This window comes from Astyanax mexicanus, chromosome 9 (genome assembly GCF_023375975.1).
Source record: "Astyanax mexicanus isolate ESR-SI-001 chromosome 9, AstMex3_surface, whole genome shotgun sequence".
NCBI classification, from domain to species: domain Eukaryota; kingdom Metazoa; phylum Chordata; class Actinopteri; order Characiformes; family Acestrorhamphidae; genus Astyanax; species Astyanax mexicanus.
The window spans coordinates 23696268-23724265 of record NC_064416.1 but is presented as its reverse complement, the minus strand read 5'-3'; the positions used below and the strand labels follow the sequence as shown (position 1 = coordinate 23724265).

Below are 27998 nucleotides of genomic sequence, written 5' to 3'. Positions count from 1 at the left end.
AACAAATTGACCTGTGAAATCACAGTATATTACTGGCAGCCGTGGTCCCAAATATTTTACCAAATTTGCACAGGGTTACTGCCAAGATTTGAAGTAACAGTAGAATAAATTCAAAATTCAGCTGTATGCAAAGGTGTTAAGTGATTAGCTTTACCTTTCATATGCTGGAAAAAAAGTATTTAAAAATCTACTCATTCGTTATGTCTTCCAAAATCCAAAAATAAAAAACACTTTTATCGTGTTTTTGTTGGAGTAACTACTTTCTGTAGAAATCTTTCTACTAGATTTTGTTAATTGCTGAAAATATTTGCAGTGCTCAATATCAACTCCCTAATTCACCCCAAAAGTATTGGATGGAGCACCAAAATTTCAAAGAACACAGCTCCACTGCTCTACAGCTCAATGCTGCAGGGCTTTTTACCCCTTTATAGCCCTTAGGCATGGTGCCAATAGGTTCGTGTTTATTTATCTGCTCCAGAGAGTGCAATTTTATTGGTAGCTCTTCTCTACAGGGACAAGACAAGCTGTGTGTGTGTCTCTGTGTTTATGTGTGGGTCTGTGTGTGTGTGTGTATGTGTATGTGTGTGTATGCACAAAATTGCACGTGTACAGTCTATAAATGTTGTGGATTTGGGGATTTAGTGACCTCTCTGGTGAGAAAGTGTAATTGCACAAAGCATATGAAAGAGTACCTTTGGTGCAGGTTAATTCTGTGAAGCACTGTCATGTAGAGAAATGTAAAGAGCAATTAGATCCCAAAAAACAACCAGACAACTCTGAATGAATACATTATATATTGCAGAAATGGTTGTGCAAGGACACAAACTTCTTGACCCTTCTCAATTAGGAATACTACTGCTTTCGGTTTAAAAGAAGACATTTTAGGGACTGATGCTTTAACGTAGATGAAAGCATTTACAATGTGAATATTGTTTAATGTAACTTGATGTAAATCACATTAAAATAACAACAAGCTTTTTTTTTTTTTTTACTGTTTATTATATGGATTTTTATGTATCCACTTCTGTGTAAAACACACCCATCTAATCTTGGAATCACAAGCAGTTTAATCCCATGTGTAGATGCACTTCAGCAGAGACACAGCAGGAACACAGCACCGACTACCAGCGTAAGCTTCAGCATCAGCATATCTTAATGCTGCGTGTTTCTCCTGGGGATGGGCCGGTCCCTCGCCGCCCCTCTCTCTCTCAGGGGGAAGGAGGAGCGCACGGCGAGAGCTTGTCTGAGATGAATGAGGGCAGAGCGATTCCTAGCGCTGTGGTGGTAGGACCAGCAGCTTACTGCGTGCGCGCGCACACACACACACACACCTCTCTCTGTTATTCCTACTCAGCACTATTCACCACTCATGACTATTGGCAGGTCCTCCTGTAGATTTATAAAAACATCCATCAGCACCCGGCTCCACGTGAGGCATCCCAAAAGCTCTTTCTCCTCCGCTGCAGCCGGCCTCGCGATCCAGTCTAATAAATAACGCGGTGATGAGTGTCAGAGGAGCCCTGGAAAGGGACAGTGGGCCACGTCACGCCAAAGTTATTGGCAGTTTTTATGGTGGTACGCTTAGCAAAGCTGCCAAGTGACATTTATCACCCAAGTTTACCAAACAATCATTGCTTGCAGACGAAGCCCTCAGAGCAATACAGCTGTCCTTGTAGCCTCATTAATCTGTGACAGCCGGCCTCAGCACTCTGATAAATGTCTTGGAGGTTACTTACACTAGAAACCACATGATATCAATCCCTGCTTTGTTGGGCTTGCCTGTCTGTGCTTTCATTGTAGCAGCACTGGGCCAGTACACCTTGCAGACAGAGCCTGAATGACTCTGAATGCAAAAATGTACTGTTGGATTGCGGTCATGTTTCTATGTGAAGTTAGTAGTTTGTACCCAGATAAAATCCAGATATAATTGGATCGGATTTTGTTTACACTTCTCATTAAAATGTGTTCACGCAAAAATTGTGACCAGATCCAATTTAATTTCCCCTCATTATAAAACTATTTAGAGTAACGTTGGGGGTTCTATAACACTGTGTAACAATACATGGTTCTCGTCTTTACATATCAGAAAACTTGACGGATTGCATATCAATGTTACTTTTTTTGACTGACCTTTGTTCCTCTTGTCTGATGGATTCTGATCACAGAAAACACATGATGTTTACACTTAAATGTTAAATGTAGAGGAGATTCATCTTTGACCAGCTTTGAATGTGGTTTTAGTGAGTCCGATCCTAATCCCATCTCACCCAGGGTTTTTAATATGAACAAGTGAAATCTTAATGTGATCTAATTTTCAAAAATGCTTTTTAATGGCATGTCTGAACATCCTCACTGTCTGTGTCCAGACTGCAGGTTAATTGGATTTGATCTGTTGAGACTGGGGCTGCAACAAACGATTACTTGAATAATTGATTAATATGTTGATTATTTTTCAATTATTGTATTATTAATAAGATAAAAGGGATAAAAAGCTGCATTTGATTTTAAGCATTTTATTAAATAAACAGTGTTTTTGTACTAATGTTTTAATTACATAAGAAACACACAACCGATCACTATTAAAATGTTTGCATGAAGAAATATATCCCGACATTTACACACAATTTATTATTATTATCATTATTTAATAACACAACAGTGTATGTAATGTAAATATACACTCAAGCATTTCTTCACAATGTCACAACCCTAAAAAATCTGCCACCACATTTAAGGTGGAACAGAAAATTAGCTAAACACATGTAAGATTAATTTACTTAAAATAAAAAATGTATTGTTTAACTACTCTCACAGTAACATTGAGAACTATAGAACTTGGTGCTAATGTTAGCTTGAATGTACAGCTTATTTTGAAACTGCTGGTTGAGCTGCCACGTGTAAGGTTAATTAATTAGTTGTTGCAGCCCTAATTGAGTCATCAGATCAGATTTGCATGGGTTGCTGTGGTAACAAGCATCAGCATCTGTTCACCACCACTCTGCATTTGATGGTGCGAAAGACACGTTTAAATCTGATTTGAGCATCCAGACTGAAAGAAATCCGATTATGATTGCATTTAAGACCACTTCCAAGCTTGATTTGGATTCGATTTTTCAAAAATTGGATTTTATGTGGTTTCTGGCCATCCAGACTATCAAAAATCAATCTGGATACAATCTAGATATACTAAAGGCCGGAGTTGTGATGGAAGTCTGAACATAAGCTTACGGTATCATTGTTTGACTTCCTAATAGCTGAAGAATCTATACTCTCTCTTAACCTAAAGACTGCAAAAGTCTGTATATACGTAGCATTAACATGCATTTTGTATCTGGCTAGTATCTGAATAAACTTGACTGGATTCTGTTTACACTTCACTAAAGTGTTTCCCATGTGTGACCAAATTAGATTTTGTAGTTTATTTCATAGTCCTGTGGGAATTGCACACAAATGTCTACATCTGATCTGTCATCAAAAAAGTATAGAAAAGCCAAGAGGGTTTTACTACACAGTGAAACAATAGATGGTTGTCGCATTTTAACAGCTCTATCAGAAAATGCAGTGGACTGTTCAAACCTCGAGGGAACTTACACTGCAGTACTGCTCTTATATGCGGATAAATAATATCCAAATGTGATCCGATCACCAAAAACACATGCTAAATTCAGGTGTAAACAGATTACTATAATAAAACCATTTAAAAATAAAGGTTAGGTTATTTTTGCTTTTGGACTGTAGGTTTTTTTTTTATCTTTAGCTGATATACAATCTTTACATTATACGCAAGGCTTTGGGGATTTTCTGTCTTTATATGAAAGACTCTTTGTGATGGAAAAGAGGTTCTTAAAATTTTAATAAGTTCATCTTATTTGACATCTCATTTACATATTTTTTTAATCTACAGGTCTTTTGATCAAGTATACAGTGTAGTAAGATCAAATGCTTGAGGTCTAAGCAATGTGGCTACTCCAATCATCTCTATCCTAGTAATACAGGCGGCCAAAGATAATTCTAAGTAGGCTAAACCATGGCATGTAAAGGTTTCAGCATTCCTGGTCTAAATTTCTGTTCCTGTGAATACTTACATGAGCAAAAGTTGAAACAAAGGTTAAACATGTTAAATATGTAATATTCTTTACAATATTATAGGCAAGGCTGATTAATTTTGTCTTGTACAATTTGTAATTGTTTCACTATGCAAAAGATTGTGCACATTAAGAGATTTGAGCACACTGGCACACTCACAGCAAGGTAACGTCAGTAATTAAAGTTTGAGCGAGGCTTGATAGTGGATGCCAGATAAATACAACATTCCATTTCCAAATTGTGTGGTCTTCAATCCATAGTGTCAAATGTGTTTTAAGAATACATCATAGAGGGCATTACCATCCACAGCAGACAACACAGTGAGTGTAAATGATTGTGACCAGTGGTGTCTGTCTAGAATTGTGACTGTAAAAGAAATCACATGCACATTTAATGCATGGGGTCTCACAGTCATATCCCAATAGTGGGTACAGAATTATTTTGCTTCTATGGGACAAACATCATAAGACAGGACATTAGGCATGCCAGCGTATTAGGAATCAAAAGTGCTCACCATTTGCCACTATTAACTATTATTATAATTAGTGCAGTTTCTTAAATGAAAGAAATTGTTTTATTTTTGTTAGTTTAAAGTATCATGTAGTCTAGAAGTCTTCGAATATTCAGAGATGTTAGTATTTATAATTTATAAAGTTACACTAAGGCACAGTAATGAACGCAAAGAGTCATTGCCTCTATATATGCACTGCCTTATTGTTGAACTAAGGACACAATGACTCATAGACTTACTGTGTTATAAAAATACACCTATTCTGACCCTAAGTAAAAATGTTCATTTTCTGTCACATTTGCAGACTTTGTTTCACTGGAGTCCAATTTACCACATCCTGTAGCCATTAGTTAAAGAGCCTAGGTTTTGGTGAGTTGGCTGATTGGAGCGTGGCTCTGTATTGCTGGAGTTTTAATTAAAGGAGCAGAGTGTAGGACTAGGTGCAGGGAGACTATAATTGGCCCTAGAGGCACTCTGTGTTTTGATTGAGACACAGTACTGTAATCAATCTTGCTTACTGTGCTTTCTTTTACAAGAAATGATTAAGGCCCTCTTAAAATATCGATATTACAACAACCTTACCTTTAGTTTTTGGTTGTTATGGACAAACTGTCCTTGTCATGCAATTCTTAGTCATTATTTTATTTATTTATTTTTTTTATAAATGTGTCTATTTAAAGAAGTGTTTGGATATTTTTTTAACCTCTACAAGGCCTATGAGATGTTTATTTGAAATTTGTTCTCGTCGTGGATGAGGTCATTTTGTGTAAAATATTCAGGAACACTTAAGAGTTTCGAAAAAAAAAAATGATTTCAGGATGACGCTTTGAAGGACACCATCTTTATTACCTGAAGTCATTCAATGACATTGTGTTTAGTGATGTTTTTGAACCTAGGTCTCCATTTTTATAGCTTTGCTGTGTAACAATGAAGTAGCAAGTGTATGCATAGTTTGTCATTTACATATAATTTAAATCAAGTTATAAATGCTTTGACCAAACTACGTTCGGTGTAAGACAGACACCTAAGGTCACACTCACCCTACATCACCCTACATCACTCACCATCTCTCTTTCCCTCTCTCTCTTTCTCTCTCTCACACACATTTTGGCTTGGTTAAGAACTTACATGTGAGGTGGTTTGCGTCTATGCAAAAGTGCTGACTTGTTGAAATCTATTTTCCCCCTTCTTTTAATTGGATAACTTGCCTTGAACATGCTGGACAATGTTTAGCCTGACTCATAAGATAACACCTCATAACTTATACAGGTGTAGAAAGTATCTAGCTGTTCTCTATAGTAACACTTCCTGTCCTGATTTGGTTACACACTGCTCTCCCATGACAGCCAATTTATTTTTCGAAAAGCATATTGTTTTCCCACACAATATTTATTTTGCAGATTTCAATTCATGGTCTTGCTTTTTTAGTGTAGGTTGTAAAAAAATTTATTTTGTGGCTTTCATAATGTTTATAAAACCTTAGTATTTTGGTGTGAAAATTTGCTCAACATTAGCTTTAGAAATGCAGTGGGATTTTTGGGTAAAACCAAACACAAAATGAACATTTTTCAAGTTTTGATTTTGTCACTTTTTCATCATTGAATAAATGAAACAGTCTAAATGTATTTTGTCTTGCTTTTCCAATTAAAACCTTTTTGTAGTGTGGGCCATAAAAATATTTTCAGTCGAACACAAAAGTGTTTTTTTCAGACTAATATTTTTGGTTGCCAAATATTCAGGTTATCCCTAATTAGCTTCTATATGAGTTCTAGATTAAAGTGTTACTAAACATGCCTTAAAATTTTTTTACTAGTCAACAACCCTAAAGACAATTTATTACAACAGTCCAATAGACACCATGGAAATGTGATGCTTAGTAAGCAAGCTTATCCTAATTTAGTAAAGTATCAGACTTTGCTCGTAGAAGACTTCATAGGCTGCTTATGTTTACTTCCAAAGGTAGAAGACTTTGAAGGCAATTAAAAATAACGCCAAAACCTTTTCTCTACAAGTTTTGAGCACATCTGAATAGGGCTGATATCTGAAAAGATTTCGGGTTTTGTTCCTGCAGGCTGGACCTGTGCCGACTTACTGTACTTCTGGGAGAACTTCAAAGGCTAACATTATGGATCTGAGCCTCACTTCTCCCGGCATTGTGGAGCACGCTGCCCTTCACGGAGATCTTTCCCATCCATCTGATCGGATTAGACCATTGGATTTCCCCTCTTATAAAAGTACAGTATACAAACTCACGCCCGCGGCTCAGGCGCACAGCTCAGAGCCCTAAGTTCTGTCGAGTGGAGGAGCGCAGGTTGCATCCCAATACACAGCTTCTGATTAGCCGGTTAGCGGGAAAGCCTGTGCTGTTAATGGGGGTTGCAGTGCAGGTCTCCACATCTCCTCGATTCCGACTGAATTCTCTGCCCACACGTTTACACACACTCTCTCGAACACTCAAGCAAATGTGTTGCGCCCCACGGGCGGGCATGGAGGGTGGGGGGGGGTCCTTATCCTTCTCCCTCCCCCATTCTTTATCCTCCTTTAGATTTGTACTCATCTTTGTGAAAGCTTTCGTTTCACACCCCTGGAACACAGAACGGTTGGGATGAGCCTATATGTGTATTTTAGCAGTCTTGCCCGTGGCGCAGAGTGAACTCTGACTCCTTAATCACTGCTAAATGCTGTCAGAGGCCCACAGTTATAGTAAGGCTCTAGCATGCCTGGAAAAGCCTTGGCGCAGGGAGAGAGACGACGAGATAATGGGCTTTAGCTGGAGATGTGCTGAGGCGTTGCTCTGCTGGGGAAAAGAGGCTTTAAGTCTTCTGATGGCCACATTTTGTGGAGCTGTGGAGAGCTGGAGGTAGAAAAAACTTCAGTAAAATTAAGCTCTGACTAGATTTCCCTCTTTATTTGTCTATCCTCCTCCACAGTAGTTTAGCATCATTGCAAACGAGTAACAGCCCAGGCGGATTTGATGCCAAGGCTGGACCCAAATGATTATTTTTTTTTTTTAGGAATCAAGAGGTGATCAGTGACACAGTATGAGGTGCTTTCTCAGAAGCCGAAGCGAGGCTTTCACTTTGTCTCTGATGGGGAGTTGACGAGGTCCGGGGTCAGTCGGCTGGCGAGTTAGTGGATGTGTTGTGTTTGTCTGCTCTCTTTCGCTCATCAGCGTGGGAGAGTCGAGTGGCAGGGGGTGGACGGATGATTGACTGTGAGCGGAGCAGGCAGCAAACCGGTCATCCGTCTCGCCCAACCACCCGCTGACACGCCGCTTCCAGAGTGCGCTGGTCATTTGTGTGGCACAAGAGCTCGGCCTACACAAGAATCTTGATTTGCTCAAATCAATAGCTTGCTCGCCCGCCCGCCCCCTCTGGGCTGATTTAAACAGCGCACTCAGGCCTAGCCTCTGAAGACGCTGACGCTGCGCTCGGTGACCCCCCTACATTGACAGGACATCTCGCTGTCCAACTGCTGATCATCTGCCTCGTGTTTGCATGGCACAGAGACAGAGCACTGCAGACTCCCTGCCAACAGCTTTCATTAAGACCTCATCCATTTCTAACTCTCTCTCTCTCGCTCTCTCTCTCTATCTTTCTCTTAGCTCGGCCAAGAAAGCACAGGTACTCCCATTCCCAAATCTGTTAACACTCATCAGAAATGATGCAGGAGTCAATACATGAATATTCACTGACCTGGCAGCTCAGGCTGCATGCTGCTGTTTTTTTTTAATCCCAGCGTCTGCTGAGGGTGAATAAGAGAAATAAAGCTCGCTCTCAATCACTGCAATCGCCTCCAGATGCTCCACAGAGATATTTACACAGGCTAGATCATTTTAAAGACACCAGAACCACAGGGCTGACTCTAAGCCCTAAGATCCTAAGCTTTACCTTATTGATGGTGTTTGTTTTAGTCATTTCATTCTCAGTGGGATTAGTGACTCACTAATTTAGAGAGAGAGTGATGCATGAACTGTCCACTCTCGCTTTCCACGGGATGCGCTAGTATTGATAAAACATTTACCAAAGCCATATACCTCAACACATGTTTGGCAGTAAAATTTTAGGGCTTCACAAATCTTGCACTTTACCGATTTCAGGATGGAAGCTGCCGGGTTGCAACCTGTTGCAGACAATTTACAGACTGGGCCTTATTGCTCATTAAGAGTTTCCTCTCTCTGAAACAAACCAAAGGGGTGGAGAGAGGATTAGCATGTTCATTATCAAACCCTGACACACACATTTCTGTAATACATGTTAAATTGTCTAGGTGATTATAAATAATGCGGGTTTAGGATTAAGGAAACTACCAATGGCCTTAGAACTTTGTTTTTAATGTCTGTCCACTGAATATTAACCACATTTTCTCTCTTCCCCAAACAACCAGAAACTAGAGCTGTTGATTTGTATAGTGATTTGGTCAGAGTATGTGTTGTTGAGTATTTATTATTCAACTCATTCATTAGAACTGGAGTATAATTTTCACCTGCTTGTGTATAGTCTGGTTCATAAAATCTGAAGACCTGTGGGCTTATTTAGCCTGTCAACACTTGTCAGTGTGGTAACCAATTTAGCTGGTTATTTACTGTAATCTGCTAACAACTTCCATACACATGAACACGTACACACCTCCATAATTAACATACATATAGTAGCATAATATAAGTCTTTGGGCTACATGTTTTTTGTATAGTGGCTTATTTTTGACAGATAGTAAAAAATATGATTCTTGGTTTAATTTCAATGTGTGAAAATAACAATAACTAGCCTATATAAAGTATGTAGTTATAGTATGTATATTTGTTTAAACCTATGAAAAATACAGGTAGCCTAAAAAAGGTACATGAATTATGCAGAAGAAATCACAACAAGTTGCTTTTGGAAATCTAGCTTTTACAACTAGAGATATTTGTTATTTAAGAAAAACCAAAAATATATGTATTTTTTGGTGTATTCTCTTTATTAAAAGAATACTTTAATGTTATAAATATTATAAATATTCGATGTCAAATCATATTTGCAATGAATCCAGTCTACAGTAAGCTACTGCTGTGTACACTGATAATGAAATCGTTAGCTAAGCTAACCCGACATTTCAAAGGGGTGTTTAATGTTCTGGTGTTGATTTAGCATCCAAAAAGAGCAGATATATGAAACGTTTGAATAGATGTTTTCAGTTTTACACCTTCACACAAATGCCCTATTTGAATGAAAGTAAATGTACATGGGACCTTGGGTAATGGTGTTGTTCATTATTCCAGCCAGATCAATCATGTATTTTGTGATGGAGTTTTTCGCCATCATTCTCTAAGCAAATTACAGGTTGAATTTCCTACAACATAATTTATATGTTGCAAGTACTAATTTTGATGACTTACTGTACCATAAGCTACGTAATGCATTCCCGCATCGTCCAATGTGTGTCGGTCTGCATTGTCTTCTTTAGAAAGTAATGATGGGATCTGATGCTACTTTTGATTGGCTATTGGGTGGCTACATTTCTTAATTTATTGACTTGTATGTGGCAGGCTTTTTGCTTGATGTCTGCATCCTGCTCATTGTGCACAGGTAAAAAATACTGATGCATCTGGATGGGCATTGTCCCAGTAATTTCTGTGCGTGAGAGATACAAGTTGCATGTACACTTGTCAACTTCTTGAAATGCATATTACTTAAAAAACAGTGTTACTGTTAAACAACTTTAACAAAGAATAAAAAATCTAACAGGTTTATTGAAACAGGTGTCAATTAATTCACATTCTTTCTCCTAAAGTGAATGATGCATTTTATCGTGTCACTGCTTTAGGTGTAAAAATGCCTTTGGGTTGGCATCAGACCAAGCGCCAACCAAGCCAGCCATTTTAGCACTAAAAATAAGATTAGCTTTAAACAGTGCACAGTCAGGATAATCTCTTCCAAAGCTTTTGCAGTTTGAGTGGCATTTGCATTGTGGCAAAAAAGCAGGGTCTGCTCCTTATACATTATTACCAGTGCTAAATCACTGTTGTGCCTGTTTTTTTTAATCTAAAGAGCCACTTTTTCATGTTAAAATAGTTTTTACAACAGTGCTTTTACAACCGTCCTGCTTTCAGCACACCACATTCAACTGATCAGCCTGTCAACAAGCTCTTTTAAAGTTGCTGGGGGTCTTAAAGCAGAGAAAGTCTCTAAAATGTGCAGGAGAGAGGGGAGAGCCAGGACCAGGACTGAAAAACGCTGAAATAAACTAAACACCTAAAGAAGCTTCTATGAATCTGGCTCACCACCAGCTTATTAAATTTCAGGGTCAATTTTTCCACTATTCTCAATAGAAACAGGCTAGACAAGAACAGAATATCTTCTCAGTAACAAGTCAGGCTTCTCTTGTACCTCAGAATCTGACCTAGATAGAGGAATAGAGCTCAGTTAGGCCCTGCTCTCTGGGTGGGAATAATAGCTTAGTTCCTCTCTGCTGTTGATCTGCAGTGGTGCTGGTCAGTCGTGTGGATCTGCCAGCTCATATACTCAACCACACACACTATGAAACAGCACAAACATCCTGCTTGCTAATTTTTTACTCCAGTGCTTTTTATACAGTGTTCTGTCTACTCATACACACTCATGTTTAAAGTCCTGAGCAGAAGATCCATAGGTACTGGATATTTTATAGGCCTGGACTAAGCTCCATCACATCCCCTCACCCCACATCTCCACTGGCTTCAGAAAGCCTTTCAAGTTTTCCTGATACTTCAGGACTTGCTTGCTCGAGGGTGCAGCAGTGGGGGTTTGTCGTCCGTGTGTTGATTCGTTTACACATGCCACTGGCACGAGATGCTGGCCTGGGGCTCGAGGTGTTTGCCTGCTGACAGTGTTAAGATGTCTTCCTCCGAGTCTGCAGTTGCCTGGCACTCTAACAGCTATGCTCACATACTTGTGCAGCATGTAGCGACCTCATTTGCCCTGGAGCATCTTATCATGTTTTCACATTACGTGTCCACTGGGGTTCATTTTTATTGATTCACAAAATGTATACACATTGAATAAATACATGAATGTCTGCAAGGATGACTATCTAGAAATACATGCTTTGCATGACCAAGTGCTCTCAAAATAAAAATTTAATAGAAAAAAATCACAAAACTATAATCATATCACAAGCAGAAGCATTATTTCCCTGGACAGTACAGTATGTGAGAATGTGTAACTATGGAAAAGGTAGAATGAAGGGTAGTTTAAGCTAGCTAGATTGGCACGTCATACCACATATTAGAGTATTGCATAAAATTAACTCAGCCTTAAACAGTTTGCTGAGAGTTTGAGTCTGATACCGCTGTCTAAAAAAAATCTACAGGAAACACTCTGAAGCGATGTGTTCTTTATTTTCTTAAATTTCATTCTTGTTCATGTTATTTTGGTTACTTGTAATAATGTTTCTTTACTTGTACTGCACTTTAATTTATGTCATGCCTCTTGATTGAGCCATTATTTAAAAAAAAAAGGATTGATCATATGTCCTTACATTTTAAGTTTCTCATTTTTCCTAGCTATACGGATCATTAAGTGACTGTAGTTCTTTGCTCTTCATTTGGTCATCTTCTTGCCTCCTCTTGTGTTTCAGGGTGTGAGAGTGGTTACTGGGGGCCACACTGCAGTAACCGCTGCCAGTGCCAGAATGGAGCTCTGTGTAACCCCATCACCGGAGCCTGTGTCTGCACTGACGGCTACCAGGGCTGGCGCTGCGAAGATCACTGTGAGCCGGGCTACTATGGCAAGGGATGCCAGCTGCAGTGCCAGTGTCTTAACGGTGCCACCTGCCACCATGAGACTGGAGAATGCATCTGTGCCCCAGGGTACATGGGTGCTGTGTGAGTAGCCTTTCAGATTTTACACATTTGAATGATTGCTTTTTTAACGATATCTCATGTCTATGAACTTACAGTGTATACATCGATCAGTCATAACATTAGTACCACTGGGGCAGAATGAGAATACAACATACATTGGCATATTATATGGTATAAAGCCTGTAAGTAGGCAGAGGTCTGTGCCTGGTCAGAAGCCTGTGAGTGGGCAGAGGCCTGTGACTGGGCAGAAGCCTGTGAGTGGGCAGAAGCCTGTGAGTGGGCAGAGGCCTGTGAGTGGGCTGATGTCTGTGCCTGGTCAGAAGCCTGTGACTGGGCAGAAGCCTGTGACTGGGCAGAAGCCTGTGGGTGGGCAGTGGTATGTGAGTGAGCAGAGGTCTGTGCCTGGTCAAAAGCCAGTGAAGGAGCAGAAGCATGTCAAGGAGCAAAAGTCTGTGAATGAGCAGAAGCCTGTGACTGGGCAGAGGCCTCTGCCTGTGAGTGAGCAGTGAGTGAGTGAGCAGAGGTCTGTGACTGGGCAGAAACCTGTGCCTGGTCAAAAGCCTGTGAGTGGGCAGAGGCCTGTGAGTGGGCAGAAGCCTGTGAGTGGGCAGAAGCCTGTGTCTAGGCAGAAGCCTGCAAATGCGGAGAAGCCTTTGAAGGTGCACAAGCCTGCGAGTGGGAAAAAGCCTGTGAGTGGGCTGAAGTCTGTGCCTGGGCAAAAGCCTGTGAATGGGCAGAAGCCTGTGTCTAGGCAGAAGCCTGTAAATGCGGAGAAGCCTTTGAAGGTGCAGAAGCCTGTGAGTTGGCAAAAGCCTGTGAGTGGGCAGAAGTCTGTGCCTGGGCAAAAGCCTGTGAGTGGGCAGAAGCCTATGAATAGGCAGAAGCCTGTCGCTGGGCAGAAGCCTGTGATTTGGGAAGAAGCCTGCCACTGGGCAGAAGCCTGTGAGTGTGCAGAAGCCTGCCACTGGGCAAAAGCCTGCTGCTGGGCAAAAGCCTGTCACTGGGCAGAAGTTTGCTGCTGGGCAGAAGCCTGTGAGTGGGCAGAAGCCTGTGATTGGGCAGAAGCCTGTGAGTGGGCAGAAGCCTGTGAGTGGGCAGGAACCTGCCGCTGGGCGAATCCTGTGGCTGGGCAGAATCCTCTTGCTGGACAGCAGCCTGTGAATGTGTAGAATTCTGTAAATGGTCAGAAGTCAGAGAAGAGGCAGAAGCTTGTCCCTGCAATTCTTCAAATATTTCCAGGTGGGGGATTTTAAAAAGTTTAAGCCTTAAGTTCCAGGCAGGTGATTGGCCTGTGCCTGGACAGAAGATGATCTCCTAGAATGTTTTACCACACACAGTAGACAGCGCTATGGGTGGTAGTGATCATGATCAGCGCGTGTGAGTGAGCAGAGGTCTGTGCCTGGTCAAAAGCCAGTGAGTGGGCAGAAACCTGTGTCTAGGCAGAAGCCTGTAAATGTGGAGAAGCCTTTGAAGGTGCACAAGCCTGCAAGTGGGGAAAAAACCTGAGTGGGCTGAAGTCCTTGCCTAGACAAAAGCCTGTGAGTGGACAGAAGCCTGTAAATGCGGAGAAGCCTTTGAAGGTGCACAAGCCTGCGAGTGGGAAAAAGCCTGTGAGTGGGCAGAAGTCTGTGCCTAGGCAAAAGCCTGTGAGTGGGCAAAAGCCTGTGTCTAGGCAGAAGCCTGTAAATGTGGAGAAGCCTTTGAAGGTGCAGAAGCCTGTGAGTGGGCAGAAGCCTGTGATTTGGGAAGAAGCCTGCTGCTGGGCAGAAGCCTGTGATTTGGGAAGAAGCCTGCCACTGGGCAGAAGCCTGTGAGTTGGCAGAAGCCTGCCGCTGGGCAAAAGCCTGTCGCTGGGCAGAAGTGTGCTGCTGGGCAGAAGCCTGTAAGTGGGCAGAAGCCTGTAAGTGGGCAGAAGCCTGCCGCTGGGCAGAAGCCTGTGAGTGGGCAGAAGCCTGTGAGTTGGCAGAAGCCTGCCGCTGGGCAGAATCCTATGGCTGGGCAGAATCCTCTTGCTGGACAGCAGCCTGTGAATGTGTAGAATTCTGTAAATGGTCAGAAGTCAGAGAAGAGGCAGAAGCTTGTCCCTGCAATTCTTCAAATATTTCCAGGTGGGGGATTTTAAAAAGTTTAAGCCTTAAGTTCCAGGCGGGTGATTGGTCTGTGCCTGGACAGAAGATGATCTCCTAGAATGTTTTACCACACACAGTAGACAGCGCTATGGGTGGTAGTGATCATGATCAGCGCTGTTGATTTCAGGAAAAAAAAAAGAAAATTACAACTTATGCAGCAAATTTGTTTTATCTATATGAGATGTATGCCCTAGCTCATTCTGCCCTAGAAAATAAATACAAAGAACTGACTGAAAGGCCAATATTGCTATTATACTTATGTCCATGATGAATGTATTTAAACTTTTGACCACAACTGTAACTATATCATTTACATAGTAGCTTCTGTGGTTGAATCATTCAGCGTAGATACTGAATAATGTTTTAAGATTAATAACTGAATGATGAGCCTTGGGTTCAATGGGTTATCCATGGGATTTACTAAAAAAAAAGCTGTTGAAGTCTTGCGTTTTATGCTGCAACCCATTGCAATGGCGCTGGCTGTCTGAGCGTTCTTTGTTCTTGTGCTGTGGCAGCTGCGGAGAGCGATGTCCCTCGGGCAGTCACGGGCCCCAGTGTGAGCAGCGCTGCCCCTGCCAGAACGGAGGAACCTGCCACCACATCACTGGAGAATGCTCCTGCCCCGCTGGATGGACTGTAAGGCTGCTGCAAATGCATATAGAGAGAAAGAAACGCTAAACGGGAAAGAGTGGAGTCAACTGAGAAAGAGAGGGAGAGGAGGATTGGGGGTGGTGGGATAGATGATGAGGGGAAGGGCAGACGGCGAGTGAAGGAGAGGGAAACGGAGGATAAGCGATGATGGGATAGATGATGTGAGATGAAGTGAGGGAGAGAGAGAGATGAGGGAGAAAGGGTAATTAGGGGGCTAAATGAGGGGTTAAGTGAATGGTGGGAGGAGGGGTGAAATGGAGAGCTGGGGAGAGCTGGGTTGCATGTGGGTAAACTTAAGAGCAAAAAAAACGCCAGTCATCTGCAGAAAAGCTCAAAGCAAGCGATGCTTATTATTACTATTAACAGCTAAATATGCTAAGTTTTCTGAGCCTCATTAATACTGGCTTTGTACCATCTTATGTGTTAAAGCGCTGAGGCTTTAGTGATAGACTTGATTGGATTTGGGTGGATTAGTCTCTTCTATCCTCTAAAACTCCCTTCCTCTCTCTCTTTTACACACACACATACTGTCTTTCCAATCTTACTGCACCACAGGGGTCTGTATGTGCCCAGCCCTGCCCATTAGGCAAATATGGCATCAACTGCAGCAGGGACTGTTCGTGCCGCAATGGAGGACTGTGTGACCACATCACCGGGCAGTGCCAGTGCGTGGCAGGCTACACAGGACGCAGGTACACCACTGCAAGTTTAGAACAGGGCTTCTAAACTTTTTTTTTTGTTACTGTGTGACCCCACTTTTCACCATCATCTTGTCACCTAACCAAACACCCCAGAGGGGTTTCAGCATGTAATACTGACAGGCAGCACAGGTCTGAGGTGAAATTTGTTTAATATTAGACATTGAGAGATTCAGAATTCCTCTTCTCCTTACAATTTATCAAAATGTATTTAAAAAAAAACATTAGTCAGTGCAGCTGTAGTTTTGTTTTATGGAAAAAATCAACTAAAACCTCAAACTACTAAAATTCACTTTTATTCTACTGAACTATGATTATATTTGACACGATGAAAGTCTGTCCCACTCACGAGTGCCAGTTTGGTGACCATAGGAAAAATGCCAGACAAAGAGAGCAATTAATAAATCTACAAAAAAAAATCTTAAAATTACTCCATGTTGTCAAACCACAAAATATAATACAAAATACAAAATATACACTTTTAGATCTTAACTATTGGTTTACATCACAAGGTCACATTTTGGAGACCCTATAGTACCAGAGACTATGTAAGGACACTCTTGAGGCTTGCATCTCTCAGGTTAAGAACCCCTGCTTTTTGTGCTCTATCGGTCCCACTCTCCACTCTCCACTGCTCCGGTAGGGTGCTGGCCATTAATTTCCAGTAATTAAGTTGTATTACCAGTCAATTGAAATGGTCAGGTCTCTTCATTTTCCTGTGACGTCCTGAGGGTTTATTAGCTCACTAAAGTGATCCGCAGCAGGGCGAAAACACTTCCAGAACAAGTCTGTCTTTTTTTCTCTAATATTTTGCAAAATTGCCCTCATTCATTTGCTCTGTGACAGGTGAATTAACCCAGCAGGAATAATCTGAGATTGCTTTAGGACACCCTCCCCTCCCACCACCACCAGCACTCCCCTCTTCAATAACAACCGTCTCTCCAGATACAGCTGGTGCCGCTGTAATTTAAATGTGAAACATAACTAGTCCATTTTATAATTTAATTGAGCTATTTATCTGTCTCCTAATGGCTTCTTTGGACACTCGAGATTGATGCTCTGCCAGGATTGTATATTTAACTTCTTGTAAAAGTCCTCTCTCCTTAAGTCACTTTGCCATTCCATGCAGAGAACGGGCCCCAGTCTAATTGTATTCACTGTAGTTAATGACAGTGGCCTCACCTTGCTCTGCTCCACAGAAGGCGCTCGTTTACTGATGAGCATATATATAAGCCACTCACAGAATATTAGAAAAACACGGCACGGCAGTCATTCAACGGCAGAACAATGTGTGGATTTCAACTTGTTAAATGCAGCAAACAAACTCAAATTCACAGAAAGAAAATTAGTGGGTAAGAACACAGCCTCTGAATTTATTGTGGGCGGTCACCTCAACATCCGGGAACAGTTAGGGGCTAGGTGCCTGCTGCAAGGGCACCTCAGCCTTGAACACTGAGAGAGCAGAAAGTGCTGTTCCTTCACTACTCTTACCCCAACTCAGACCTCCTAATGGTCTATCAAATTAAACCAGCAGTCTTCTAGTCCCAAGCCTACTTCTTTTTGGTCATGGCTGCCTGAGTGTGAGATGGTCAGGCTGAAGTACAGCTTAAATACAGTGGAGGTAGTTTTAACACTGGTATTACTAACTAAGCTTTCCAAAATAACTCCATACAGTATGTGTATCTTTTGTCTCAGACCAGCCTAAAAATTAGTATGTTTACAAGGTAGGTGTTATCTTATAATTGGATGCAGGCTGTAAGTCTAAGTCAGCTGCTTGGGCTCATGAAAGTGAGCTTGCTCCTTGTGTTAAGTCATTAAGTTCTGATTTAGTTGAGTTAGTTAATATTAAACAAACATAGCTGTTTGTATGCCATCGATTGGTGGCTGTCTGAGTTGGTTTGTGGTCACAGTAGACGAGGCACACAGACCGGTAAATAGGAACTAAGGTTAAATACGTCTGGGTTTACACTGGCAGGTGACAGATCAACAGGCAACATTTTATTTCCTATGGGAGGGCGCCATTTGTAGCCATGACATGGTTACAAATGGTAAGTGACAAGTGACAAACGAAGTTGAGATTTCTCTGTGTAAATGAATGAACTCTATTCGAATGAATTATGATAGAGTTTAGAAAGGATGGCCTTTTTGGCCTGTCCACTATGATGCTTTTTTGCACAAATACATGGTAATTTGGAGAAAAATAAAGCTTGGAAGAAAGTAGCAGATAGCTAGATAGACAACTTGTTAGCATGCTAACCGGCTACGCCTATACAAGCCTTACTTACTACAGCTCAAACAGCCTCAAACACACCTACAAGAGACAAACATGGAGTGACACAAGTGACTTGTCACCTGCCAGTGTGAACACAGGGTGAGTCTCCCTCTCAGGTCTTTTGCTTTGTAGAAAGCCCCTGTTTTGTGAACAAGTCTAATAAAGAGCTTAAAATTTTATAATATGATATTTATGATGCTAAAATCTACAAATCTGAAATTATTTTAGTCTTTTTTCACTAACCACATTTATTCTGATTCAGATATTTTAAATATTTAGGTTGAGATGCTTGGCTAAAGCAACATAGAACTGTCCAGTAAGCAGACTTTTTAGTGACAATTTACCGCACAGTTTGCACTCATGTCGATTTATGCTCAACTGTCCATAAACTTTATGTTCTGGAAACAAAGCTTACATTTACATCTATAGCAGATGTTGCGGGGAGCCTTTTTAACATTATTATTGATTCTGTTTAAATAATGTTTAAATTATTTTTTTCTACGTGATGGCTTGTCCCTCGTTTCCTCTAACAGCTAATTTAGGATAATAACCTGACTTTTGAAAGTTAGCTGCTCTGCTTTCAGTTAAGTGTGTCTCTTATGCCCAGGTGCCAGGAGGAGTGCCCAGTGGGCACATATGGGCCGCAGTGCGCGCTCCATTGTGACTGTCAGAATGGGGCCAAGTGTTACCACATCAACGGGGCGTGTCTATGTGACACTGGCTTTAAAGGGCCTCACTGCCAGGACAGATTTTGCCCTCCAGGACTATACGGCCTCATCTGTGACAAGTACTGCCCCTGCAATGCTACAAATACCCTCAGGTAAGCATACATAAACAGACACATAAACACATCTCTAAAAATCACAGTTGACAAGAAGTAGACAAATATATATACTCACACACATACACTATATATAGTTACCGTCATCATCATCTGCCGTGTTTACAGATACAGTATTTGTTCCAGCTATGCATCGTGGCACCCGGCTGCACTAATTAGGTTTTCTCCTTGTAAAGGCAGAAAGCTCATTAGAGAGAGCAGGTGATGCTACACAGGGTTAGAATATATTTGTCAACACTTCAGTGCTTATTGAGGTCTAGATCTATGATTATCTCTGTCATACAACCAACTCATGTACAGTATAAATATGTTCTATAATGTGCAAAGTTACTGTCGGAATGAATTTGGCTTAATGTATCTCAAATTAAATTACATGCAGTGAAATATTTCTGACCTCTTGCTATTTATACCAATAGTCAGAAATTAGTATACATTATATATACACGAGTACAGAAAAGTCAAAATAAACTATATTCTAAATTCTTCACTAGTATCATAATTAAACATGTTTTTTCTACAGCACTTTATTAACTTTATGTCACTTAGAAAATCAGAAATTTATCTATTTCATTTAAATTTTTAATATGACTGTATTAAGTATAAAAACTTTTTGGCCTTGGTACGAGTGGATCAGACACAGCAGTGCTGCTGGACTTTTTAAACACTGTCTACTGACTTCAACCTAGTTGTTCCACCTTGTAGATGTAAAGTGCTTCTATGTCCTCAATGGATCTGAATACTAAATATTACAGCTGATCAGTGTATACTTTTTACCACTAATATTTTAAAAGATATAATAAAATGTGTTTGTGTTTTAAATAGAAGGAATGTTTCGTGTTTTCCCAATTTGTTCAATGTAACAATCTTCTAGATGTTTTTTTTTATTATTATTATTTGTCTTGGCAGGTTTGCAGCAGGTTGTATAGGTTAGTTGAAAGAGTCTTTTGGACAGTTATTTTGAAACAGTGCCCCTTATGCTCGGTGGTATTGAGGTCATGACTTGAAATGGGCCATTCCGCCTGGGCATTCTTCTTTTTGTTTCTGTGGCACTTCAGTGTTTTAGAGGCCTCAGTGTCTCAGTGTTTATGTCTGTTTTTGCTCTGTATATTTTTGTTTCAGTTTTAACTTGGATTCACAGCCCTGCTGTTAAAGTTTAGATTAAAAAATTGAGATATGAAAGATGGAATGTGACTTTAAATAACATTATATATCCTTATATACTTGCAATAAAAACTATTTTATGCTTCAAGTCATCTAAAATATATCTATGCTAATATAATACATCATTCGAAAGTTTGGAAGTTTGAAGAAGGACAGTTTTGTTGCTATGAGTCAGCTTCGGGTTGGAGTTGCGATGCTAACAAACACAGTTATGACATGCTTAAGACTTGTAGCAGGTTAGCTGTGATGCTAACAGCCGGTATCAGCAAGGTTGGAGCCGCGATGCTAACAAACACAGTTATGACATGCTTAAGACTTGTAGCAGGTTAGGTGTGATGCTAACAGCCGGTATAAGCAAGGTTGGAGCTATGATGCTAACAGACACAGCAGTAGGGTTTGGCAAGGTTGAACTGGGTTAGTCGTGATGCTAACCACCAGTCTTTGCCGGTTTGAAGCCACAATGTTAACAGACACAGCAGCCAGGCTTGGAAGATGTGGTGCTTATTAGCCACATTCTACCAGGCAGCCTTAGCAGGGTAAGAGACACAATACTGAAAGACATTGAAAGGTGCTAACAGACATAGCAGTTTGGCTCAGGAACTTTAGAGAAGGTGTGCAATGATGCTAAGAGCTGGCCTCGGCATGTTTGGAGTCGCAGTGCCAACAGAAACAGCGGGTAGGCGGATCTTTGACCCAAGGAGCCGCCAAACTGTACCTTTTTAAAATTACGTGCTTTGTAGGTCTCTTGCCCTATAGGCTGCGTGTTGTTGATGTCACCATTAAGTAGACTTTGATTAGAGAGCAGGTGTGATTTACGACACATCTGTAAATGCTAGTGAAAAATGCTTGTTCAGAAATGGCAAAGGACAGATGAGTGACAGGAAAGGGGCCAATCAGATTTCAGCTGAAGCCAATGTCCCTTTGGCCCCGCCCCTGAGGGCTAATAATGCTATCAAATGGCCTTGAAAGGGTTGAAACTGTGCGGTGAAGAGCAGTGTGTAAGACTGGTGGAGGAGAACATGGCAAGATGCTGTGCTTAAAAAACAGGGTTATTCTAACAAATAACATTTTTTTGAATTCTTAAAACTTTATGAGTATGAACTTGTTTCTTTGCATTTTGAGGTCTGAAAGCTCTGCGTCTTTTTTGTTATTTCAGCCATTTCTCGTTTTCTGCAAATAAATGCTCTACAAGATTTTTTTTTTTTTAATTTGGAAGAAATGTTGTTTATAGAATAAAACAACAATGTTCATTTTACTCAAACATATGCCTATAAATAGCAAAATCAGAGAATCAGATAAACTGAATCAGAAACTGAAATGGTCTCTTAATTTTTTCCAGAGCTGTATATATTTATTTTTTTTAATCTAAGAAATGTTTGCCCCTGGTGCTAAAATATTTCATCAGAATATCAGCGTATTATACAGTGGTTATGATTGAGACAGCAAGCAGGCCAGAGGTAATCTGTGTTAAAGGCGAGCTAATTCTAGCTTTAATCAGAGCAGCAGTACAATTAGTCACTATGGAGCTCTTCCTCCTCAAAAGCCAACAGCCAGCTCCGCCCTCATCACTTTACAGTCTGACCCCGAGGTTTAGTGCTGAGAGCCTCTTACTTCATTTTACTTGCAAGTCGAATTTTGAACACCTTTCAGCAGTAGCGTACCACTTGCTCTTTATCGTGACCTGTGCTTCATTCATTATTTCTAAGCCGCATTCATGGCTAATGCAATGTTAATGTCCTGATATGGGCAGATTGGGCACCAAGACAGCGGAGCTCATTACAGTATGAAAGAGAAAAAGGATGCCCCATCCATCTGAATGGAGCGCACAGACAGCAGGATGGATGAACTCCTTGCTTGGCCTTGGTTCCGTACTTTTACTCTGGTGTTGATGTTGTCAGTGTTGCTGTTGGAGTGCAGAAGTATTTGTGTTGTTCTTTCTTTTTTGTCCTCCCTTCATTTATCTTATAATCTCTCTTTCTCTATCTCTCTGTGTGTGTCTCTCTCTCAGCTGTCACCCTTTATCAGGGGAATGCTCCTGTGCAGCAGGATGGACTGGGCTGTACTGCAATGAGACCTGTCCCCCAGGCTACTATGGTGAGGGCTGCAGCGTGCAGTGCCACTGTGCCAATGGAGCAGACTGCCATGGAACCACTGGGGCTTGTGTCTGTGCTCCTGGCTTCACTGTGAGTTCAATCGGTCTAATCACACTGTAGGTTCCTGTGATAAAATGGTATAAAAGAACTTATGACCTCAATTAAAGTCAGACCAACTTAAAGTGATAAAATAACTGAATACAGAGCATTTTCACTTAACTCTTGTTATTTTATTCAGCAGCAGCCAGTTAGACCGTAGGGCCACCCTGAAGCTTTGCAATTACATAATGTACATTACAAAGTTAATTTTCTGTTCTTCCTTGAAAGCATGTATACGTACATGGTTTAACAGCTCAGACTGGTGCAATTGTATAAGTTTCTTCTTGTCAAGAGTCACAAGATTAAGTTCCAAGAATCCATTCAACACCAGTTCCCTCAATGCTTAGGAGGACAGGAAACTGTCCATCTAACTGGGGATGTCAATAAATACATGTAGATGGCAATAAACAGTAAAAAAAATTGAGTGGGAGTGGCACAAATGTAAAATCTTTCGAGATACAGTACCAGTTTAGCCACATCCATTCTGGCATCAAATCTGGCACTCGATGCCTGAGCTATTTTCATGTCATCTTACTTGAGGCAATAGTCAGTGCAAGCCTGTAAGTGAAGTTTAGCACCTTGAAAGCGATCTTTTTAGCGAGCTTGTGTATGCACACACACACACACACACATGCACACAGATGCACACTCGCTCACACACACTTGCCATCTCTCACAGGGAGGCTGAGAACAAGGTGAGACTCTTTAAGCTCAGCAGGCACTGGAGCTTAATGCTGCCTCATAATGGATGTGCCCTATTACACGGCAGGTTTGGACTTAATACAAAGACCTTGCCAAATGGAGGAAGGAGAGCCAGGTACATGGACTCTGAAATAGATTATGTTTTTTCAGACTAGTCTCCCTCTGACATTAATAATAAAGTGACCGGTGTATGGAGCATGTTACACAAATCAGAAGGATGGATCAAAACAGCTGCTGGATCCGCTTTGTTTTTGGCTAGTTTCAGATAAGCCAAGAAAAAAGAGGCATTGTAGAAAAAACAAAACATAGAAATAAATAGAAAACAAAAGAGAACACAATACTTGCTTCTGGGCCAATGAGGAATTAAGGTAGTAAAAACCACACATATTACTAAAAAAAAATTAAAAGTTTGGAAACCTCAAATTCAGTAGGTTTCATTTTGTATTGTAGATTAATACTATAAAGAAAAATATAAAAAAATTATTAAACAAATCAAAGTATTTAGATAGTATTTTAGATTCTTTAGGACCTCATGATTAAATGACAGCTTTGCACATCTTGGCTGGACTTTCCTTTCTTCCTAATGTGTTTGAGAGCATTAGTTGTAAAGTTGTGAAGAGGTAGAGTTGGTATGCAGTGAATAGCTCTATTTGAGTAATGTTCTAATCCATATTATGGCAAGAACGCCTCTTTTCTGTACACTAGTAAGGAAAAAATCTTTACAACTTTAAGAAATGAACGTCAGTCAATCCTCAAAATATAAGTGCAGTCGCGAAGACCATCAAAAACATTATGATGAAACTGGCTCTCATCAGGATCGCCCCAGAACAGGAAGACTAAGAGTTGCACAGGATAAGTTTGTCAGAGTTTCCAGCACCTTAGATAAGAGCTACAGTACCTAAATGTTTCACAGAGTATTTTGGTTTGTTTAACACTTAAGGTACTACATAATTCCCTGTCCATCCATGTTTCTTCATAGTCTGGAGAACTGGAGAATTGAGCATTCAATTAAAATGTAGGTACATTTTTTTATGTGATATGCTCTTGACAGATTAAAGGCTATTTCACTTTTTTTTTTCAGATGAATCCACATATATCCTCAAAGATCAGCGAGCATTTGGGTGATTCCTCTAAAGGAGGAAAATTTAAAGAGAGCCGAAAAAACAGCAGAAAGCAAACAATGAGCAGAGAAACAGAAAGATGATGAGTTCTATGGATACTCTATAACTGTTTTCAGGGCACAAAAGGCTAAAAACCTGTTGTACTCAGAGTGAATGTTCCACAAGAATCTGTCAAATGTGTCCCGGCGCATTATAAACTTCGTCTTTAAAGGTCCCGAGGACTACATGTTCCCACCATTCACTATTTTGTGAATGACACCGCACTTCTCGCTACACAGTGAGACCAGCCATGACTACAGCACCGGTGTATACCAGCCTCCTCTGGTGCTGAATTTTTCTTTTGCAAAGTAAAAGTTTTGAAGGCACAATGTAACTGTTGTTTGGAGGACGAGGCAGTGCACCTCCATCTCTCCTGATTCTGTGCCTGGAAGCTACACCATCAGCACAGTGATTGAGAAACCTGTGTCGTTACTACAGCAACCTATGCTGATAGGTTTGTGTTGTCCGGACCTGCAGTAATTGGATTTGAAAAACAAATCCGATTTGTCTGCAGTTTGAACAGAACCTCAATTATATAAATAGTAGGAATGTGACTTTTATTTTGGCCAACAACATTGTTATTTTGCCCCAAAATCAAACTGCATTTTTTTTTGTTTGTTTTTTTATTTTTTTTGGGGGGGGGGGGGGGGGGTTATTGGTTTACAGCACAACAGCAGCTCACAGTTAGAAAACCTGGTTTTCATAGTTACCCAAGTTCCAATGACTCAGAGTCTGGAGGTGATGTGCTGCTCTCCAGTGTCAACAACACAATCACTGGTACATTTTACCATTTCGCGAGATTTGATTAAGGCTTCCTCTAGTGGGATGAGTTTATGTACATTTTGTAATATAACAAGTTGGGACTGTTATATAAAAGGTTAAGGACAGGGTTAGGGTAACTGTAGTGTTACACTGTGTCAGGCTGGGTGCAGGGAAGACGAGGAGGCGGACGCAAATGCAAACAAAAGGGGTTTATTAACAAAAACAGATACACAATACACAGGGATAACTGAAAACAGGACTAAGGAAACTGGGGAAACCATGGAACACTGACAGACGTAAAACGTACAAGGATCGACACCGGGGAAATGAAACACGGACCTTAAATAGAGGTGCACACACACAGGAAACATGAAACACCTGGGACGAAGGGGCGGAGTTACAGAAGAACACAGGTGAGTGGAAAAACACAGGCAGAACACAGGGGCACGGGTCACGTGGGACAACACAGGCACGAGGACAGACAGGAAACAGGGCCAGGACCTTACACACTGGGGTTAGGGTTATGGCTAAAGAAACGTTTACTTTTTATGCAGTTATAACAGTGGAATCTAATGATCTGCCTCCCCATTTTTACATTAGTTTAACTATTAATTAAAAATAAATACAGTATTGCAAGACAAAATATTGTGATATATATTGATATTTTTTACACCCCTGATTTACACCTGCACTTTGCACTGGCCACTAATGTTTGGATCACTCATGACACATGTTAATTCTAGGTGTGAATGGGGTAAATTCTTTGACTTCTTTGCTCATACTTTTTGGTACAGAGAGTGAAAGTTTTGCCGAAGTGAAGAAGAATTGGGTCTGATTAAGACAAGCAGAGAGAGAGAGAGAAAGAGAGAGAGAAGGAGAGGGAAAAATTCCTCTGCCAACTTTTACCTTGGCTGCAGCCACGGCTCTGTCTGGTGACAGAGCAACTCTGGCGATTTGAACCAGCAAGTGGAGGCACAGACTGCATCGTCTTTTTCCTCCACCTGCTCTCAGTCTTGGATTTGGGGAGCCTTGTGCCAGTTCCATTAAACACAGCTAGAACAGCCTTGGCCAAAGAAGCTAAGGCAGACACCATGCGACGGAATGGGGACATCACGCTCCGATTCCCAGCAAGATCTTCCATTTGGCCTTCTAGGACAGCAGGGCTGAGTGATTTGGCTTGGACCTGAAAGAATAATGGACATGTAGTGGTCCTCGGGCCTCTTTTCTAAGGAGCTCTCATGCATTGATATGTATGACAGTGTGGGTGAAGCTCTTTGTTGTTCTCATGCTGGTACTATGCTGAGTTTAGATGGGGGATTGAGGGGGGCTGAAGGTGGTGGCACTGTGAAGCACATGAAAATGTATTACCCCTCTACCTCTCTATGTGAAAGACCAGTAGTGTGGAAAGCTTGCTGTGCTGTACTCCATTTGGGTTGTACGCAGTTATCATTATTCTGGCAGCGTGAGATCTTTTCATCTTCGCAACACCTGACTTCATGTGACCGACTGCCACCAAACCGCTGTACGCTGTACTTTACACAGATTAGTTGTGTCTTACATGCTTCAAGCCGGTTTTATGACATTCACAGGCTTTCAAGCCAAGTCTTGTCTTCACACTTTTTTTTCCAGCATTTTTTGTTTAGGGGCCAACAAACAAATTTAGAATCTAAATTTGAGAAAGGGTGCTTGTTTGGTCTCAGTGTGTTCTTTATCTTTTTTTAGTTTTTATCGCTGCCATTTGAAATGTTTCAGAAGTACAATGCCAAATCAGAATATTCAAATAAATAAAAAAACTTTTATTACATTTACTTTGGATTTTATTTCATTACAGACACTAAGTACCCAAGGTATTTAACTGCACGGTTCTTCCTTTTTGTTTAAAAAAAAATCTCCACACATTCTTCACAAATCTTCTTGCCTGCAGACAGCAGCATGCAAATAGTGTGCTAAAGCCATGGAAATGGGCGAGCTGTCTATTTTTCAGATGAACAGGTAATCTCTGAATTTAGAATATTTAAATGTATATATTTACTAATCAGCTACAGATTAGGATTCAATATCGCTTGCCACTGTGTGTCAATCTAGCAAGCTGCTTGAGCTTCGCGTCTGGGGACAGAAAACTGTATCCACTGGTTGGAAATTGGACTCCTGTAGCCGTTTCACACACTTACTTGCATTTATTACTGATCGTTCTTTTAAAGTAAATGTAAGATACTTTGCATATGTTCTTATTTGCACTTTTCATTTTGTTTCAGCTTTCTTCTAATATGGTGTTCTAAAAATTTTCATCTCACAACCCAAGTTCCACTGCCAGTAATTCCTGTAATGTGACATAACTTATTCACATGCTGCTCTGCCCTATTCCGTAACATCTTAAGACATGACAAATTCATTGTGGCCAAGAACAGTTCACCCTCTAAATGGAAGGCTTGCTTCATCCCTTAAGACAAGTTTTTTTGCTAGTTCCTCGGTGAGTGGTCTAGTGCATTCAGAGAAGCCTCCAAATCCCTGTGTTCATTTGCGGGCAGGAGATGCCTTTTAGCACTAGATCACCACTCACCGGCAAATTGCCGGTGTGTTGGAGGTCGGGCCAGCAAACTTTCCAGCAGGCACGTGCTGCTAAAGCTCACAAACTAGTTTCTGGCGTCTCCATAACCTCCTGCAAGAGAATTGCCGGTGTTAGCAGTACGGAAGCTGTCACTTTCCAGCGGAACAAAGATAACCGCACCGTAGATTGATAAAAAATTAATTCGCAGATGTAAGCTTTTCATGTGGGCATGTGGGGAGAGAATGGGCGCAGATGGAACGGCAGGGTACGTGAGACAAAGAGAGAAGGAGAAGAGGAGGTGGAAAGGCAAAGAGAAACGATAGATAGATAGAGTGGAGAGCTGGCAATGGGAAGTGAGAGCATGTGAGGAACTGATTGAGAGACAGACAGAGCAAAAGAATAAGGGAGATAGAGAGGAAGAGAGAGAGAGGTTCACTTTGAGTCTCTCTCGCTGCCCCCGGCA

The 27998-nt window shown here is 41.0% G+C and overlaps 1 protein-coding gene across 3 annotated transcripts in view; it reads left to right on the top strand.

Moving 5' to 3' along the window:
- megf11 (multiple EGF-like-domains 11) overlaps nucleotides 1–27998 on the top strand; it is a 194379-nt gene that overhangs the window by 117426 nt on the left and 48955 nt on the right. For all 3 annotated transcript variants that reach the window (XM_022679668.2, XM_022679667.2, XM_015605777.3), the window contains exons 7-11: nucleotides 12194–12440; nucleotides 15064–15184; nucleotides 15755–15891; nucleotides 18777–18989; nucleotides 22180–22354. In XM_022679668.2, the coding sequence (XP_022535389.2) occupies nucleotides 12194–12440; nucleotides 15064–15184; nucleotides 15755–15891; nucleotides 18777–18989; nucleotides 22180–22354 (893 nt within the window). The remainder of the gene's footprint in view (nucleotides 1–12193; nucleotides 12441–15063; nucleotides 15185–15754; nucleotides 15892–18776; nucleotides 18990–22179; nucleotides 22355–27998) is intronic.